Source organism: Dromaius novaehollandiae, chromosome 10 (assembly GCF_036370855.1).
Source record: "Dromaius novaehollandiae isolate bDroNov1 chromosome 10, bDroNov1.hap1, whole genome shotgun sequence".
Taxonomy (NCBI): domain Eukaryota; kingdom Metazoa; phylum Chordata; class Aves; order Casuariiformes; family Dromaiidae; genus Dromaius; species Dromaius novaehollandiae.
Genome location: NC_088107.1, coordinates 21,209,227 through 21,229,026, shown reverse-complemented (window position 1 = coordinate 21,229,026; position 19,800 = coordinate 21,209,227). Strand labels below are relative to the sequence as shown.

Genomic DNA, 19,800 nt, shown 5'->3' with positions numbered 1-19,800 from the left:
CTGTATGGCAGCTGTGCTTTGTCAGCAGATTAAGACTGGGCTTTTCTGTGCAATTAAATAATGAGACTCTTTTTTTACTCCAAGAGGAAGTTCTCTATACACAATTTTGTGAGCTTGCAATAGTTTGCTGTGGCTCTGGTTACCTGTGCAGATTGCAAGCCTGACTTGAGGGAGGCTGCAAGGGTGTTCTCGAGAGCTCACGTGGATCCAGGTATGATCGATGTGTTCATATACTGCCAGAAGTACGCAGAGAGGTAGTTTCCAGGCCCTGCAGGAAGCAACCAGAGGAATAGCCATTGGGAGGGATGTGAAGCATGCTGTACTTCCAAACACTCCAGAGTTGCTTTGTCCAACCACTGTTACAAACAGCCAGTATAGATGCTAGCAGAGTGTTCTTCATAGTTCTTGCTTTCTAAAAGGTGAGTAAAAGATAACAATAGTGCTTATAAACTTGTATCAAAAATTTCAAAAAACCGTATTTTCCATTGCTCTTAATTCTGATGAACCTAAGTAGTTTGGTCTGAAATTTTCCACCAGCTCTGTGTAGAATGTACATATTTTTGTATTTATGTTAAAAAATACTTCTCAATTTATGAAAACAAATCTAGGGGAAAATGTGTTGTTCTTAAAATGTTCCTGTACTATTTTGTTCAGACATATAGGAAGCAGCTGTTTTGCAGTAGAGTCATCAGTGGGCTTTTGTCTTTCTTGTGAAAATTCACCTAGATTTTGCCAACTTACTAACCCCTAAATTCTCTCAGTAGTGTATTTGTATGGAGCCTGCTGCTTGCTGGGCTTGCAAGAGCCAAGTAAGATCTTTCAGACAGGCATTTGTTGTGGATGCCAGGGACGGCTACAGTCCTTGGCACCAATGGTGAGAGCAAAGTGACATTAGTTGGTGCTCCCTGGTTGTGACCAGTCAAAGAAGAGGAGGAAAAATACAAAAAAGCAGATGGTGGAAAGATAATTGGGGTGAGGAAGGCAGGAGCAGAAGAAGGCAAAAGACGACCTGGAAACAGGGCAAGGCAGGAGCCGGCAGAGTGGATGTGTACTAGAGCAGGAGGGCAGATGACCAAGGAAAAGAACCGTGGGAAGCAGGGAGGGACGGGGCCAGGAGCCGGCAGAATCGCTGTGGGGGCGGGGGGGAGGTAGGGTTACGACAAGCAAAAGGAGCTTGAATACTGAACAGGGACAGAGGTTTCCGATTGACACACAGCTTTCTGCTTCTCCAGCTGTTCCCTTGACGCAAGGGACGGAGGATTGTGCTGGGCTGAGCGTGGGCAAACTGTGATTCTTCAGAAGTTGGTGATGTGCCTGTAACACACACAAGATCAGAATAATTCTGTGTGGTGACACTCCAATTCTTACACGTTGTTTTGAATAGAAGATGCCTCTTTTTATACGGAATTTTTGATAAAGTAATAAAATTGGAAAGTGCTTCACTGAAAAGATGGGAAGCACCAGAAGTATGCTTAGTTCTGCAGTCTTCATTCAGCCCGCTTGTCTTTTGGTGCAGTCACACAGTAGTTTTTCACTGATAGAAAGTCTTGATAATGCTTTGCTTTCCAGAGTCTCTGTGGACTTCCTTCGCTGATGGCGGAGTCAGACTGAGAATAGATAATTCATGTCCACAGACTCCAGTAACAGTTCATCAGATGTTCAAAGAGAGCCTAGAAAAATATGGGTCTCTTAATGCTTTGGCCAGCAAAAAGAATGGCAAGTGGGAGAAGATTACTTTTTCAGAGTATTATTGCCTGTCCCGGAAAGCAGCCAAAAGCTTCTTAAAGGTAGGTACAGAAAACAGAACAAATTTCCTTTTCTCCCTTTCTGCCTCCTCAAAAAGCAAATATAAGAGTCTTTTTCTACTAACTGTTGATTTTTCACTTCTTAAGATGAGCAGCAGTAACATCCTCCATCCTTGCTAGCAAGAATAGCAGTTCTGCAGTCTGGTATCTAACAGCTTTGACTTGGTTTTAGAAAATGATGTGGTACTGGCGTGTTTCCTCTCTAAGGGAGGTAGATCTAAGGTCTTTGACAATTCAACCAGCCTTTGTACTGCTGAGTTATATAGTGATTTTTTTTTTTAATGATTGATCAAACTGATAAGAGGGAGCATAGGTATTTTCACTTATTAATATATTTCACTAATGAATATCTATAGTTTAATAAATGTTTATGCTATATTTGTGTTTTTCCACAATCTAAGTAGCAAGTTCCCGGATAGCAGGTAGCATTGATACCTCTGCTTAGTAGAAAGTGTAGCACAAGCAGCAGGTGATGGAAATGTTTGTACATGGTGAGTCTAGCATTCAGAGTTGCAGCGTTGTGATTCCTTGAATTATTTTTCTTTTGGAGTGTGTGCCACAGGATGTATGACCTCTACATTTTATGCTTCTTAGATGTTATTCAGAAAGAAACAATGGTTTAGAAAGTGTTTTTTAAGAAAGATTGTGTTCCTGTTGCTTGTGGACAAGAGGGAGAGCACAAGAGAGTGTTCCTCTCTTTGAAGACTGATAAGACAGGGCAGCATCTTAGACCTTTAGCTCTTTTATGTGGGAAACCATGCATTTATTGTTTTTGAGGATAAAGATCATCCAGAGGAGCGGAAGAGCTCCTTCAGTGCCCCAGCTTCTTCTAATTTGCACTGGCCTAGCGAGTAAGCTGAGCATTTTGGTCAAAGAGAGAGTATTGCTCTCAAAGGAACTTGAGTGCAGATACAGAGCTGCCATGTGACTCTGTCTCACTCAAGCATGGGTACAAAGTTCAGCATATGGCCTTAAGATTAAGAAAGGAAAAATAAGGAATTGGGCAAGATAAAGGCGATTTTGAAAACATTCTAAACACAGGATAAGATTAATACTCATTAATACTCCTGTTCATGTTGAAAAGTTCTGTTTTTTCCAGGCATTTTTGGACAGCAGAGCTCAAGCAGGCAGGAGGAAGTAGTGGAAAGTTTAGGTCAATGTAATTTCTGACAGAAACCCTGGTTTTATTATGGACACTTACAAACAGCTGTGGGGAAAACGTTTTGTCAATACCAGAATAATAAATACATCAAAATTGTCTAGGGGGTGTGTGTGTGTGTGTGTGTCTCTTGTGCTACTTACTCTCTAACATGCCTGTATTTTATAACCTTATGCTTATTATTTTTAAGCTTGGTCTTGAACGATTCCACAGTGTAGGAATCCTTGGATTTAATTCTCCAGAATGGTTCATTTCAGCTGTTGGAGCTGTTTTTGCTGGGTAAGCTTTCTAATTTGTTTTTTTATGGGAGTTTTGGGGTTTCTTCCTCTTTTGGTAGGTCTGGAAGTGCAGCGAATTAGTATTTGGTGTTACCTCCTGGAAGTTGTGCCGTAGCTGATTAGCATGTTCAGTGACCTACCGGAGTCTCATAGCTTTCGGTATATTCAAAATACTCCAGACACTCACAGATAGAGCCTCTTTGCTACAGGCCTAATTGTGACAGTCTCACAGAAGCTGCTGTACAGTATGTTCTCACTGGAAGATGTAGGAAACAGACAAGAGCCTCCCAATTTTATGTCAGTGATATCTGTCTACAGCAAGATATGTCGAAGTGGACGAAGTGACAGACAAAGCACTAACCAGCCTGATTCCTTCTGTTCTGTATGTGTTTGCATGATTTGCATATCCCTTTTAGGTTGTTCCTAAATGTTTCAAATTGTTATCTCTGTGCAGTTTCATCAACATCAGAAAAAGGACATAAGTGTTTTTTACCACTTCTTTAGGTAACCCTACTGTAGTCTCAAGTGGGTTAAAATCCTCCATCCTTGCCTACAGCATCTTCTAGTAAATAAAACTCAGTGATTATTTTCTAGCATGAATATATTAGATAGTCAGATATATCAGAATACTTGGAACTGTGTACTTCCACATCTTCATACTCTTTCAGCTTTCATCTCATCTCTAATTAATTATCTTATTTTTGAATACTAAGTGTATGTATGTGTGGGTCTATAATTATGATTGTACACATGCACGCACACACACGCACACACGTATATATAAAATTAAAAAATTTTTTTGATACAGGGGAATTGTCACAGGAATATATACAACCAACTCTCCAGAGGCCTGCCACTACATTGCTCATGACAGCAAAACCAATATCATGGTTGTGGAAAATCAGAAACAACTGGACAAGATAATGCAGGTGTGAGGTGGCTGAATGGTTATGTAAAAGTCATTATTTCCCCTTATCTGCTGTGTTGGTTGCAAATATTGTATTTGTTACCTGTGTCATGGAACTCTTCATGGCAGTTTTCTTGTGCAGAAATCTGGCATCTGATGTTTGAGTTACTTGGCAACTTGCAGCTCTTTTCTCTGTAGCGTGTAAGGGTCATAGCTAAGCAGTTCTGATCCTCCCCAGCAGAGCACTCACTGGCTGATTCTCTGTGAGCTTACCTCAAAAAAACCCCCCAAAGCCCTCCAAAAACACATTTTGAGCCTATGCAACTCCTAATTCTGTTTGGATAAGCAATCTGTAAGCCTGCAGCCATATATTTTTATTTATCCTTAAAATGTGCAGACGGGTTCCTTTCCTTTAAGAATGCAGAATTTTTTTTAGCAGCTTAACAGCAGCTTTTGCTGAGGCCTTGTCACTTCTGAGGCTTCCTCTGTATACAGTAACTATAGCAGCTACGGCCAGCTTGGAGCCTGACCTAGACCATTCCTTGATGTGTTTCATGATGCCTTATGAGAAGGGAAGCTGAGGAGCCATTTTTGTCCAGATGTATTTCCTATGCTTTTGTCTGAAAACAGACTTTCTAGAGAGGACTGTGTAGCCTCTTTTTTTTTTTTTTTTTTTACCTCTCAATTTTTTTTCCTGATTGAGCCAGTTGATTTTGAGTCTAGGGGAGAATATTTGAGGGTGGAGGGAAACAGGAGGTTTCTTGTGACTGTCAACCCAATTTTTGGCAGATTTTGATAGTCACGCATACTTTAATGGAAAAAAAATCTAAGAGATGAATAATAAATTATAAATTTTTTTAAAAAATCCAACAGATCTGGAATCATTTGCCACACTTGAAAGCTGTTGTGCTGTATAGGGACTCTATGGCAGAGAGACGTCCCAATTTGTATACGGTATGTGAATGTTAGAACAGAGTTATAATTCATAGGGTATTATTTATTTGATGAGCTTCTACATTTTGTAAAATCTGTGGAATATCTGCTTTTCATGCATTATACATTGCTGCCTTCCAGCAAACACATTCAAAAACTTCATCACTGTTTTCCATTTAATTTACCTGTATTTAATGTTTGACACTTGATATTTAAAATTAGAGCTACCTTCCTTAACTGGTTTTTGTTTCCTATCTTATTGTTCCTTTTACTTGACTGGATTAACATAGCACTTACAGGCTTCAGGTGGGAATGTGTACTTTCAAACTATTTAAAATATGAGTTATCCACTGTCCAGTACCAAGCATTTCTAGTGACAGGCAACAGATAAAGAAAAATAACTACCGATGCACAAAGAACAGCACGTTTTGTTAGCATATGCAGGATCTTTCGTACCGCAAGGTATTAACAAAATAGAATATGGGACAAATTCAGGATCAGAAATTTCTGAGTGGTATAAGTCTAACCTTTAATTTAAAAATTAGGACTTTAGGCACAACAGATTTTCAGAACAAATATTTTTCCAGTTTCTTTTTAAAGTATTATTGAAGATAGTTATGTAACATGAATACCAAAATCACCATTTTAAGTCACGTACAGATTATCAGTGGGACTTCCAGGCTGAATAAGTGTCAACTGAGGAAAAAAAAAGTATTAATGAAGAGTGAACAGTGTAGAAATATTTTAAAAATTTTCAGCTTTGATCATCTGATGTGTTACTAGGTACACAAGTAGAAAAATTTCAGCACTTGTTTTAAGCATGTTTTCTCTTGGAATTTCATAAATAGTACACTGTTTGTAGTAAACAGTTACTGTCACAATACTGTACCTGTTGATGAATAGTATGCTTTACATCTCAATACAGTAAAACAAAAATTGTAATAGCAAGAGGACCTTACTATACATAGTTCTTAGTAAAAGGTGTAAGTGCTAGCAATTAATTCTAGATCAACATTCAGTCACTGAAACCTACACACCTGAGAACTTTGGAAGAGAGGAGTGACGCAAGGTATATATTTTATTCTCTGTTACTGAAATACATGTTTGGAAACACCCCTGTTTGAGTGACAGATCAGACTCCTTTTTTTCATGGAGAAGGGAAGTTGTGGGAATGCTGATAGTTGCCATAGTTTATATTGTCTAAAGGAAAAATCAGAGATCAAGTCACCAAAGGCAGTGATGATTGTTCATCAGCTTTGATGTGAAACAAACCGCCTGAAATGCAGGGCATACGATAAGAGTTTTGTGTTGCAAGTTGACAGCTGAGATGTGATTGAATGGTAATGAGAAATTGCTGCAGCAGGGACAGAGCCCTAGTTCTCTGCCCAGTGCATGTTTCCAGCAGGCAAATGCAAAATCAGTAGCGTGTGTGACAGCTTGTACCTTTCACACTCTGTGGAATGGAAACATTATCTGTTGCAGGTATTGTTCAAGTAAACAAAGCCTAGGCAACAGATGCACAGTGATTAATGATTCTGCTATGAGAAGAGAGTGGGGTTAGGAATACAGGAGGAACTGGTAAGTCATACAGAAACAGTTGCATCCCGTGCACCTCCAGACTTTCCAGCAGCTGGTGAAATTGATGCAGCTGCATTCTGTGGGAAGGGGTAGGATGTGACAAATCCTTTACCTGCTGTGGAGATATGCTCTTCCTAAAAATGTGATTTGGTAGAAGAAAGTGTAAACCTGATGATCAATGATTAAAAGAATCTTAGGACAGCCTTGCCCCAAATAAGGGAGCCTAGTGCCACAGAGGCTAAATACATTGGCAATAACAAGAACAGGTCTGAAGGAAAGAATGAATTCCCCCCAGCCACAGGCTGTCCTTTTACCTTTGCTGTCCTTTGCATCACGGACCTTTACTACTCCATGGTCTTAGATATATCTCCAAAAATGGTGGAAATGGTGGTGCTGCCTCTTGTTACTGCTCTTAGATAGCACAGTTCTGTAGCACAGTATGAATCATGTGATTTCAGTTGGGATACTGACTCTATGGCTATTTTCTTTCATTAAAAAACATATATATATATATATACACCTTACCTTCAATTAACAGTGAAATCAATGGGATTTAATGGCACATTTAGCACCATACTAGGTGCATGCAATAGATGAATCTGAGAGCAACTGTTAAAACATAGTGGATCAAAGTCAGCATTCTTCTGGGGCCAAATTGTGCTGCACAAAAGGCTGGCATCATAAAAGGTTTAGCTCATTCCAGAGCGAGGCAAATTCAAATAGAAGTTGTGACCAGCATCATACATACTGTTTGCTATTAAACAGCAGAGAATTTGGGCCATTGTTCACAAATCTAAATGATAATGCTTTTGCACAGAAGCTTTCATCCAAACACTTTAAATATATAGTGGATAAGAAATATGGAGTGTCACAAGCATATTCCTTTTTATTTAAAAAAAATACAGTTCTAGACTCCTCTAACTAAGGATCAAAATCATTCTAACAGTGTGAGATAGGAATAGAATTTTAGCCTGTGTAACTTGTCCGTAGTATCCACCTTGGATAAGGACTGGTATTACAGTTCCCTTCATAGACACCAGAAAGACTCATGGCAGCATAATTTTACATATTCTATTTGCAATTCACACAGAGTGACCTGCACATAAAATTCTGCGTTGGGTGTACTATATTCCTTACACAGGCAAGATGTTGTTGACCTGAATGGGCAACTTATCTTGGAAAACTGTTCAGAGCAAGGGCCTGCTTAGCTTTTCTGCCGTTTTCTAGACCAATAGGGTACTGTATCTTTCCCACTTGTAAGGAATCATCTGATCTCTTGTATTTTCTGTTACATGTTCCAGATGGAAGAATTTCTGGAGTTGGGAGATGACATAACTGATGCTACTTTGGATGACATTATTAACTCCCAAAAGCCAAATCAATGCTGTGTGCTAATATACACATCTGGAACAACTGGGAAGCCAAAAGGAGCCATGCTGAGTCATGACAATGTATGTACTTGACATTCTGCCATTAGAATAAAAATAGCAAAGCATAAGGATATTCATTCCTGTGTTTTGAAAAGACTGATACATCCTAGAGCCCTAAAATGCTTTGTGGTACACTATTCATGTTGCAAAAACAAAAGAAATATTCAAAATGCAGTCCACTATTTCTGATAATGCGAAACTGCATTCCAAGTAGCACTTCACAAGGTTGAATATCATTTATGTTATGAATGTGTTTTTTGATTCACTGGCTTGCTTGTGAGATGTAATACATAAATTCTGCAAATTGCGGTAGGTTGCTTCATTAGGTCATCTTAAAAACAAACAAACAAAAGATAAAAATCATGTGCATCAGCCAGCTACTATCAAAACAGCCTGATACTGACAGCTCTTGCAAGTTTTACTAAAACTGTCTGTTTTACTTTAGCATTATTATATTCCCAGGCTTTGTTTTCTACCTCTGTCACCAAAGGATAATAAAACTTATGTGCATCTCATAGTCCTGACATTCACAATAGCCCAAGCTGTGTTGCTGTGAACAGAAAACTTCCCATTGATAGAGAAAGGTGAAGTCAGTTGGAAAGTCCATGGGAGTTTCCGTGGAGGTCTGCTAACAAAAGTAGTTTATTTTTAAGTGGCTGAGCAGGAGTGGGAAGTGATACGGAGCCTTTCTGAACGTTTAGACAGTCTGTGAAAGGGCTGGCCTTAGGTTGCGGTCTCTTCTCTTAGAAGAATGCAGGAAGTATTACTGACGTGCACACTGTGATGAGCAATTTACCCAAATGCAGGGCTGAGTACAGTGGTATCTGGAAGCGGGACATAGTGGACTTGCTGGACAGAAGGACTGATCTGACATTGCAAATCCTATACTCTTCCGTCTCAAAGGAGTCTGGTGTCATTTCCATGTTAGCTGCCAAACTATTCCTGGCTACTGATTACAAACAGGCTATTTTTATGTTGAGCAACAGTGGAAAACATGCCCTGCCTGTAACTGTGCTTCTGCCTTCTTTAGTCAAAAGACGTTTCCCTCTGTCCATGTGCAAAACCAGTGCTGAATCAGTCATAGATGCACCCACTCTGATTTGCTGTGAACCTGCCTGTGTGCTGCAAGGTTTTGGAGGCTAAGCAATCAATACAGCCACATTTCAAAGACATCCCGCTCTGCCTGCTGTGTTTCATTCTCCCATAGGTGCTTCTCCAGTACTGCCATCTAAACTTGGAGTGGCCTTTCCTGAAAGCGGACTGCTCCTTAAAATCCTCCTCTGAAAATCTGTTTCCTTAGACTAAACATACTCTCCTGTTAACCTTCTAAATTATTACAAAGAAAAGGAGCTGGTAGGAAGCATGACATACTCTGATAGCAGGCATTACACATTATTTGTATCTCCTCCTTGCATCTTGAATAATAGCCTTTCTGTGTTCTGCCCTACTCAGTTTAGATTATAGAATCCTCCAAAAAAAACCCATGTTTCCTTTTTCTCTGTGCACATAGATTTTTTTTCTCATACGATCGCATATCTATCTGAGTCCTCCATATGTTTGTTATATTCTGATAATGAAGATGTACATATTTAGCATCCTTCAACAGCATTTTCTGGAATAAAGTGAGAAATATGTAGCAAGAAAAGGGGATTACAGAACTGTACCTCAAAGGAAACATCATCCGATTCCACTAAAGAGTCAAACCACAAATCTTTAGCATTATTCACATGTGGAGTTCCTCTCATGGAGGGGAGAGCTCCAGTTGCTACTCATGAATCACCATCATGAATCTCCCAGAGGTTTTCAGAAAAGCAGGATATGGCTGCTGATCATCATTAGTTCTCAGTCATATGATGGTCAGTATACAAAAATGAGCTTGTTGCTGATGCTAAACTCTCCTGTGAGCTTGCTTTTTTTTTTAAAGTAAATATACAGACATAGTGCTGGTGAGAAGTGTCAGCTTGATAGAAATCATGCACAGTAGGAATGCTGCAAAATAAGATGGTGATCAGTCTTTTCCTTGTCCATCTAGCCCATGACTGCTCTGCTAGATTAAGTGTTGCCTTTGTTAGCGTGTCAGTTTTATGGGGCACTAGGGAGTGGGGAGTTTGTAGTGTTCACAGGCCAGTCAGGCAGAGGAAATGCAGGACTGCATTTCCTTGTATTATCTGCAAATCTCTGTGGCTGCTAGATTAGTTCATCTTGCTTTTGAGTAAGTGGCACTGGAGAAATGGCAGCCTGGAGTGTTGTCAATGCTTGTGATGTCTTCATCAATTTCCGTGAGCACAGCTCTTCATACTTGTCATAGCAGGTCTGGACACTTAGTTTGTGTGAAAAGGGAAAAGTATCTAACCTATTTTATTCTTTATTTAAATAGATAACTTGGACGTCAGCACATTGCAGCAGAGCAGGAGATATGCAACCTGCAGAGGTCCAACAGGAGTCTATAGTCAGTTATCTCCCACTCAGCCACATAGCTGCACAGATATATGACCTGTGGACAGGAATCAAGTGGGGAGAGCAAGTTTACTTTGCTGAGCCGGATGCTTTAAAGGTATCTGTCACACATTGCACCTAATTAAGCTTGCACTTTTTTCCTCTTAGAAAATGTCCTAAGGATAGATTATAATCTTTAAAGAGGTACAGAAGATGAAGGTTGAAAATCTTTTATTGTAAGAATTAGGGAAAACTAAATCCCATTACCTACATGCTCCACTTCTCTAGATTCCATTTGCGTCTGGTTTTGGAACTATACTTAGAAAGTTGGTCCTTCTCTACAGTCATGGTCTCTAAACTGCTATTAAAAGAATACCAACCTGAAGCTGGTATCTTACCTGCCTCCTCATAAAGCTGAAAAATGACTTTCACAACAGTGCCCAAGTGGTCTCAGTTCTACTATTTTCTATAATTAAACAGCTAACTTCAAATTTGTATTCACTATTCTGAATGTAGGTGTAAAATATATCGTCCAGATCCAGATCCGCCTCTATTAAGGCAGAAAAGAATGCCTCTAGTGCATAAGAAATATAAGCAGGTTTGGAGACAGGGAGGTAGAAGGAACTAAACCAGCCGTGTTTTTTTCTTTTCATATGCATACACCCCGCAATGTGTCAGAGCTAGCACTTTAGTGCATCTGTCTGATTGAAATAGGTACCTGGTTCAGCATGTTTAGTGATGTTCTACATACAAGTATTGCAAGATGCAAACTACATCAAACCTCTAACACCAGCATGGACCTTTTGCAATGTTTTGATATGATTTGATATGATCTTAACAGGGCAGCTTGATCAACACACTAAAAGAAGTTCAGCCAACATCTCATATGGGAGTTCCCCGAGTATGGGAGAAAATCATGGAGAAATTAAAGGATGCTTCTGCTCAGTCAGGATTTATGAAGAAGAAAATGCTTTCATGGGCTATGTCAGTTAGCTTAGAGAGAAACTTAAACTGCTCAAGAAGGTTTGTATTATAATGAACGAGATCTTCATCATGCCGAAAGTAGCTATCTGTTTGTAATAAGCTCTCTAACATTAGAGAAAGACTCTCTGATATAAATGGGTAAAAATCGGCCTGGCAACACAGCAAATACAATGGAAGAGGGAGGGTGTAGTTATCAAACACATTTAGGCTGATCTTAAACCCAGGTGACTGTTAAAGGTCCCCTTCCACCCTCCTTGTGATCATATCTCAACTAATACCCCCTTACTGCTGCCCTCTGCACCCCCCCGCCTCCCCGCACACATGCAGTGTCTTGCGTGAATTGAACTGCTTAGTTTTAGCTGGGAGAGTTCCTCCATCCAGTATCCGGTGCACCATGTGGCCGTGCAAGTGCAAGTCACTGGTATGAGGACAGGGCATGAATTTGGAGGAGATGTAGGAAGGAGGGAAATTTTTTTTTTGGTGGGGGGGGGGGCAGCCCAGGCACAGCCTGGTTCACAGTAATTTGAAGTCTGCACCATTGGAGAAAGAACATCTTGTCTTCACACAGAAACCCATTGACCCCGCCCCCAGATTTTCTGCACTCTATATATTTTATCTCTGTTCTGAATAACAAGGTGTTTTTTTCCATAAGTATGTCAGATGTGTAATTAAGATGACCTGAATATTGTGCAAATTCAAATACTAGCTGAATTCAGAATTCATTCCTGGTAAAGAGTTCTTGAAGAGTTCTCCTTGAAGTGTGAAATTGCTTACAGAAAATGGGATTTCAGAAGATATCATGCACTGGTATTGGTTTGTTTGTCTGACCTTTCAGCTTCTCAGAGTGGTCTTGCAAATCTCAGACTTTAGTGGTATTTGTTCTCAAAGAGGCACATTTAACTAATAAAGAATCAAGGATATAAAAGCCGTGTCTTGCAGAATATACTTTTATAGATTCTTTCTGAATTTTCAACATTCAAACAGCTCAAGTGTTTGGAGTTCATTAGCAATTGTGGAAAGACTTTGAATAAATGAGCAGAAGATAAATATGTTACCTGTTCCTGTCAGCACCCGAAAACAAATGGCAAATATATCTCTAAAGGAAATTTCCATCTGATTTTTGTTTTGGAAATTTTATATGTTACTCTGACTTACCCTCTCTTCCTTTTGTGTGTTTCGTACTCGGCAGTGATTTAAAGCTGTTTTGGACAAGGTTAGCAGACTACTTGGTGCTTGCAAAAATCCGCAATGCGCTGGGTTTTTCTTGCTGTCAGAAGCACTTTTGTGGTGCTGCTCCTCTCAATACGGAAACATTGAATTTCTTCTTGGGTCTGAACATCACCTTGTATGAGGCCTATGGGATGAGTGAGACCACAGGCCCGCACTGCCTGTCTGGGCCATATATTTACAGGCAGCACAGGTAAGCACAGGCAGAACATTTTTTACATAGGATATTTCATATCTACAGAGAAGAATATTTACTGAGTTCAGTAGAGATCTTTTCACTTACTTTATTTTCTCTCAGTGCTTTGCCCACTCTTTTGTGACTTTGGGAGTCAAAATAACCTTCAGATCAGAAACTGAACACATTGCCCCCATAGCATGCCAAGTCAAGGTAAGGGCACTCAGAGAGGTCTACGGTGCTATGTGCAGACCACTCTCACTAAATCTGACACATATTCGAGCGTTTGGACCAGGATAGCAGAACTTTCAAATGTGAGACCTCAAACAAATACAAAAGTATTTTTATGTCTCAAGATAAAAAGCCCAGGAAGCACAGAGCAAGATAGACAGCCAGAAAGTGCCCAGAGATTCTAACGTATCTGCCTTAGTAAGGTAATAAATATTCTGCAGCTTTCAAACAGTTACAGCAGGGTGTTATTTACAGTCACTTATATTTTGGTAGGTTCAGAGATTTGGTATTTTAGACTTCTTATCAGTGTTGTTTGATATTTCTGTACTCCTTGTGTTTTTTCCCCCTGTTCCCTTATAGCTGTGGTAAACCAGTACCTGGCTGCAAAGTAAAATTGGTGAATGAAGATACAGAAGGCAATGGAGAAATCTGTTTCTGGGGAAGGACTGTTTTCATGGGTTATTTAAATATGGAAGACAAAACAAAAGAAGCCTTTGATGAAGATGGGTGGCTGCATTCTGGAGATTTAGGAAAACTAGACAAGGATGGCTTCCTCTATGTCACTGGAAGAATTAAAGGTATTAACCAATCTTGCTCTATGTTTATGGTAACTATTCAGCACTGCTTAGTCATGTGTCAGATGTGGTCCATCTAATTAAGTGCCTTTCCTCTAATGCCAGCAGCATTTAACTAATGGGAAACTAGAATAAACTTTCCTATGAGGTAACCATGGCATGACCTGTTCTCAGGAAGAGTTTCCCTCTAGTCTCTAATAGGTGGAATTGGTTTAATTCCTACAGTGAGGCTTTTCATCTCCCCTCTGGATCTTTATTAATTATTAATAATAATTAGTAGTATAAAATAATAATGCAGGATTAACATGTCTTCTGAAATTTTCATGATCCATAAAGCTGTCCAGTATCCCTGTGAATCTTACTAAATTGTCTTAATTACACATTAAAATGTTTAGACAATAATGAGAGACAGTCCTTCCTTTATAGAAAAGTTGTTCCTATAGGTCAGAGCTAGGTTTCTCTGATGCCTTTAGGTGATGTTTTTGCAGAGACTAGTACTGAAATTTGAGAGCAGAAGGGAGAGTTAAAGCTAGAGCAATAAAGCTAGGTATTATTACAGTATGTAGCTCAAATTTTGGAGGCCTGTAGCCAGCAGTGTCCCCAGGGGTCAGCACTGAGTCCAGTATTGTTCAACTTACTCATCAGTGACCGGGACGAAGGGACAGAGTGCCCCTCAGCAAGTTTGCTGAGGACACAAACCTGGGAGGAGTGGCCGATACCCCAGAGGGCTGTGCTGCCATTCAGAGGGACCTCGACAGGCTGGAGAGATGGGCACAGAGGAACCTCGTGAAGTTCAAGAAAGGCAAGTGCAGGGTCCTGCACCTAGGGAGGAATAACCCCCTGCACCAGTACAGGCTGGGGGCTGACCTGCTGGGAAGCAGCTCTGCGGAGAAGGACCTGGGGGTCGTGGTGGACTGCAGGCTGACCATGAGCCGGCAACGTGCCCTTGTGGCCAAGAAGGCCAGTGGTGTCCTGGGCTGCATTAGGAAGAGCGTTGCCAGCAGGTCGAGGGAGGTGATCCCCCTCCTCTACTCAGCCCTGGTGAGGACACATCTGGAGTGCTGTGTGCAGTACTGGGCTCCCAGTACAAGAGAGACAGGGAGCTACTGGAGCGAGTCCAGTGAAGGGCTACTAAGATGATTAAGGGCCTGGAGCATCTCTCATATGAGGAAAGGCTGAGAGAGCTGGGACTGTTCAGCCTGGAGAAGAGGAGACTGAGGTGGGGGGGATCTTATCAATGTGTATAAGTATCTGCAGGGAGGGTGTGGAGAGGATGGGGCCAGACTCTTTTCAGTGGTGCCCAGCGATAGGACGAGAGGCAGCAGGCACAACCTGAAACACAGGCAGTTCCATCTGAACATGAAGAAGAACTTCTTTACTGTGAGGGTGACAGAGCACTGGAACAGGTTGCCCAGAGAGGTTGTGGGATCTCCATCCTTGGAGATATTCAGAAGCCATCTGGACACGATCCTGTGCAACGTGCTCTAGGTGACCCTGCTTGAGCAGGTGGGTTGGACTAGATGATCTCCAGAGGTCCCTTCCAACCTCAACCATTCTGTGATTCTGAAAGTTTCACCCAAATAAGACTGGTCACTAGCTTACTTGGAAGCTCTTTTTCAAGGTATGTATTCAGAGAGTGAGATTTCTTGCAGCTGAGATGTTACTCAAGAAGATTTAAAAACTGAGTAACTATTGTCTTAGAATATATGATGAATCACTAGGGAGAGAACACGGATGAGTGAATTTGTCATAGGATAGCATAGCATTCTGTCAGGCATCAGGACTTCAGCAGATGCTATTAAAAGCCTGCATCAAATACATCTGTCTTGGTTTTAATTCTCACTCTTGTCTGATTCATTTTTCTTTAGCGTGGTGGTTGGCAACTCCTAGTCTCAATCTGTCATAGCATTTGTGTTGTACTCACATCTTCACTCATTGCTGAACTAATAAGAATTACTCTAAATTACAGGATAGATAGACCGTCTGGGATAAAATAATGATCAGTCCGGTTTCATTCAAGTTTTAAATACAAGTCCAAATAAGGTAAAGTCTAATAGAAGATGGTAAAAAAGCTCTTCTAGTGACTGAAACAGGACTTCTTTCTTTGGTTCTTCATCTTACGAGTTCTAGGGCTCATTGTATTAAGCATGAAGCAGTAGAAGTTGCTCTTTGGTAGCTGAGATTCAGAAAAGCTGCAAAGCATGAAGGTGTGGCTAGAGAAATCCCTGCAGGGAATATTTGTAGAGGTATGGAAAAAGTCATTAACGGAGTACACAGGTCTTGGTCAGCTGGGAAAAAAATGGCATTTCAGACAATGAGAAACAAAGTGTGGTAGAGCTTGGTAGAAGACCTGGCTGGATTAAGACAAAAAGAGGGAAACTAAAGGGAAAAACAGACCTCTTAAAAGTTTGGACACACACCTGACTTTGCTGTGTATCTGCGGTTTGACATGTCTCATTCTAGAAACACAACCCATGCTTCCTCAGTGTGTGCAGGGTATTGACCAGGGAGAGAACCAGCTTACAGATGTGAGATCAATGCCTATTTCATACCAGAGTTGAGTACAGGCAGGTTGTTGTATCTCTTCATAGCTGCAGTGGAGCAGCAAGGCCCAAACATGCGTGCTGTATTCCCTTGATTGCCTCTGATTTCTTTGAGTTCATCACTGAAAGGGGATCAAGTACCAACCTGATCCTTGATGTATGAAGTTGGCTACATCATTACAAAAAGGACTGGAATACCATTTTGTCTGCATTGTCTGTTGAAGCATGTTACTTCCTGAAATGCTGCAAAGACCACTATTTGCAGATGGTGAGAAGTTGCTAGTTTAATGAAAGGAAACAGTTGAAATTTACTTAGAGGGTAATATTAAAACATGCAATAATTTCAATGAATTTATGTATTATACTTCACAATGTATGCATTCAAATAGAATTGCACATTCCTTTATTGACAGAATAAGGTATCACTACCCTTGTTTAAAAACCTCAAAAATATTAAGAATCCAGTTTGCCATTATACTCTGCTCATGTCAAAAATAGGGCAGGAGCCACTCCCCTTTGCTTTGCAAACTTCCTTTCTTAGATGGTGATTTCTCCCTCCTCACACTCCTCCCTTCTTTCCATGCTGCCTGTGTGCAGCCTTCCTGCAGTAGTGACTTGTGTCTGTCTGACCCCTCTTGGTGGCTTCGGGAATTAATCACGGCAACCACCAACTCGCTTTTAGGTGAGTTAGCGACACCAAAGTGGAGAGTGAATCCTATGCTGATTTGGAGGAGCTCACCACTCTCAGAAAACATCCAGATTATGTAACAGTGCCTGGAGACATAGCTGAACTGCTACTTGACTATGTAAAAATTATCTGGAGGTTGTTATAATGGAATTTATGTTGTGTACACATGGGAGTGCACATACTCAAGAAATATTAGTGTTGTTATTATTAGGAGAGTCATTTTAATAACTTAATGGGCTTTGTTCCCTCTGAAAGCTACCAGTTTCTGCACGTGAGAATAAGAAAAGTGGATCCATCCAGGCATTAATCTGTTCTTCAGAATTTATTTGAATTCAATTAATAGCCTTTTTCTATGCCTAGATTTGATTATTACAGCTGGAGGTGAAAACGTGCCTCCAATTCCAATTGAAGATGCTGTCAAGAAAGAACTTCCAATTGTTAGTAATGCCATGGTGATTGGAGATAAAAAGAAGTTTTTGTCAATGTTGCTGACCCTAAAGGTACACCATTTTTAATGTTGATTTCAGCAGAATTATACACCTGCAGCTAACAAAATCAGAAGGGTTTTGAACTGTTAGTAAAAAGACTGAAAAGTAGATAGGAGGACATTAGTTAGAGAAAAAAACTGTATAGAAGGTACAGCCCAAGGTCATCTAACCTTCAAATGTTTAGAAATGCTGCTAAACATCTCACATTTAGTGCTGTTTCTCCTATGCATGTAACAAGACCTACTTTTTATTTAAATGTGAATTTTTATTAAGAATGTGGGCACAATGAGACATCTCTGTGAGAGAGCACAAGAGAAGTTGTTATCACTACAGACAGGAGAAGCCAATAAATGTTTCTGTATCTACTGGGGTGAAAAAGAAAGATCATTTACACAGAATAGGTTTTCCAACAGAAATGTTTTTCTACTATTTTTTCTTTTTTATATAGCACTGGAAGGATGGCTGTAGAATAAGACAATTAATAGCTTTGCTATGGTGTGCATTTCAACTGAAAAATCATTTTTTCTGAAACATTTGCACTTACAGCAGTGAAAATAAGAGCTGTGTTTACCTACACAGTGAAAAACCTTTCAGTTTTTCCCAAGTTTAAAGTTGTTTACCTCTATAACTAATACCTCCCTATCTACAAGTGCAATTGAAATGTCGATTTGAAAAGTCTTAACTTTAAAAATGCTTCTATCTCAAACTGTTTACATTACACCACAGTAATGCAATTGAATACTGTGCTAAATGCGTTCCTATAACTATGGAATAATTTGGGAATACGGTAGAAATTCAAGGTCTATAAAAACTTTATAGCCTAATTCATTGACAAGTTTTGAATGTGTTCATGCCACCTGCACATAGACCAAAATACTTGCATTAGGTAGCCAAGTGGAAAGGAAACAAAGCGCTGTCATGTGTAGATGTTTCTGCTTTTCAAGGTTCACAGTATGTTTAGCTGCTGATGCTGAGCCTTCTTGATGCTTACTAGTTAGGGAAGACCTGATCAGGGAAACTTTTAACACTGTGTGAGAATGACCGTTTGATTAGTCAGTTCATTTCATATTTTAGTGTGTCCTGGATCCAGATACATCTGATCCTACTGACATCCTTACCGAGCAAGCTAGAGACTTCTGCCAGAAGACTGGCAGCAAAGCCACTACGGTATCAGAGATTGTAGCTACAAGAGACCGGGCTATCTACCAGGCCATTCAGGAGGGAATCAACAAAGTCAACATGAATGCTACTAATAAAGTTCATTGTATTCAAAAATGGATAGTGCTGCCAAGAGATTTTTCCATTTCTGGAGGAGAACTAGGTAAGATTTGGTGATTTATATTGAGGTATACACAGTGCTGATCTAAACCACATTGTGAGTACCGCCACTAGCATGAAAGGAAAAAGTTACGCAGTGTGTGTTACTGACTACAGAAACAGATTTCTCCTTATGTATGAAAGTAAAAATCTGTGCTCATCTACATGAACGCAAGCTATAGTTAAATTTCAGATTGCATTGAGCATTTAAATAACCAGTTCTAGTTAACTGTTTATGCATTAAAGTTTTAATAACTTCCAGCAATAATACTGAAAAATGATCATTAAAAAACAGTAGTGAAACAGAAAGCCTGGTAGAAGAGCCCCAAGCAAAAGCACATTACTTTATCAGGTCCTTTGAATAAACTGGGAATTGTTTAAAATCTTTCAAAAAAGTCATCCTTTTAATTATTTTTAATGACAAAATGCAAGTAGTCAATCACCACCCTGTTTTAGCTGCAGCTGCCTGTCACCTGCTCACATTTATGTGGAAGCAACCTTTTGTCTCACACTTGCTTCTCACCTTTAGCAGATACTTAAACACTTACAGAGTAACAGACATACTGTACTAAAGAGCCTGTTGGGAAGAACATCATGAACCACAGCACAAAATGAGTAGGAAATTTTGTTCTGATTTCTGCTATTGTGACTAACTTCTTTTAAGGTCCGACAATGAAGTTAAAACGGCTCACCGTGCTTGAGAAATACAGAGATGAAGTAGATTCCTTCTATGAAGAGTAAGAAGCATTTTTTCCAACCATTAAATAAGATCTATGAGCTAAAGAAAGTATTTCCTAATCAACAGCATTAAGGAAGATTTGTGCTTCTGTTTTGGTTTTGCAGTCTATCGAATGGTGTACTTGAGAACTGCTGTGTTAATTTAGTTATTCCCCTGATACTCACCTGATAGTTTATACTTCTTACAGAAGTATCTGTTCAGCCTGCCCATTTTCTAATACTAATTTTCCTTTAGGTCCTAAATGAGTAAGGTTAAAAACATCTTAATGTGTTGTGTAAAGTGGGTATAACTAATTCATTCATCTAGA

General features: G+C 39.9%; 1 protein-coding gene across 4 annotated transcripts in view; it reads left to right on the top strand.

Annotated features, from left to right (window-relative positions):
• Positions 1-19,800, top strand: part of ACSBG1 (acyl-CoA synthetase bubblegum family member 1) — a 53,381-nt gene that overhangs the window by 22,986 nt on the left and 10,595 nt on the right. For all 4 annotated transcript variants that reach the window (XM_064517536.1, XM_064517538.1, XM_064517535.1 and 1 more), the window contains 12 exons: positions 1,570-1,787; positions 3,155-3,243; positions 4,051-4,171; positions 5,023-5,103; positions 7,962-8,111; positions 10,468-10,644; positions 11,368-11,549; positions 12,700-12,930; positions 13,504-13,721; positions 17,310-17,449; positions 18,512-18,758; positions 19,419-19,491. In XM_064517536.1, coding sequence (XP_064373606.1) covers positions 1,570-1,787; positions 3,155-3,243; positions 4,051-4,171; positions 5,023-5,103; positions 7,962-8,111; positions 10,468-10,644; positions 11,368-11,549; positions 12,700-12,930; positions 13,504-13,721; positions 17,310-17,449; positions 18,512-18,758; positions 19,419-19,491 — 1,927 coding nt within the window. The remainder of the gene's footprint in view (positions 1-1,569; positions 1,788-3,154; positions 3,244-4,050; positions 4,172-5,022; positions 5,104-7,961; positions 8,112-10,467; positions 10,645-11,367; positions 11,550-12,699; positions 12,931-13,503; positions 13,722-17,309; positions 17,450-18,511; positions 18,759-19,418; positions 19,492-19,800) is intronic.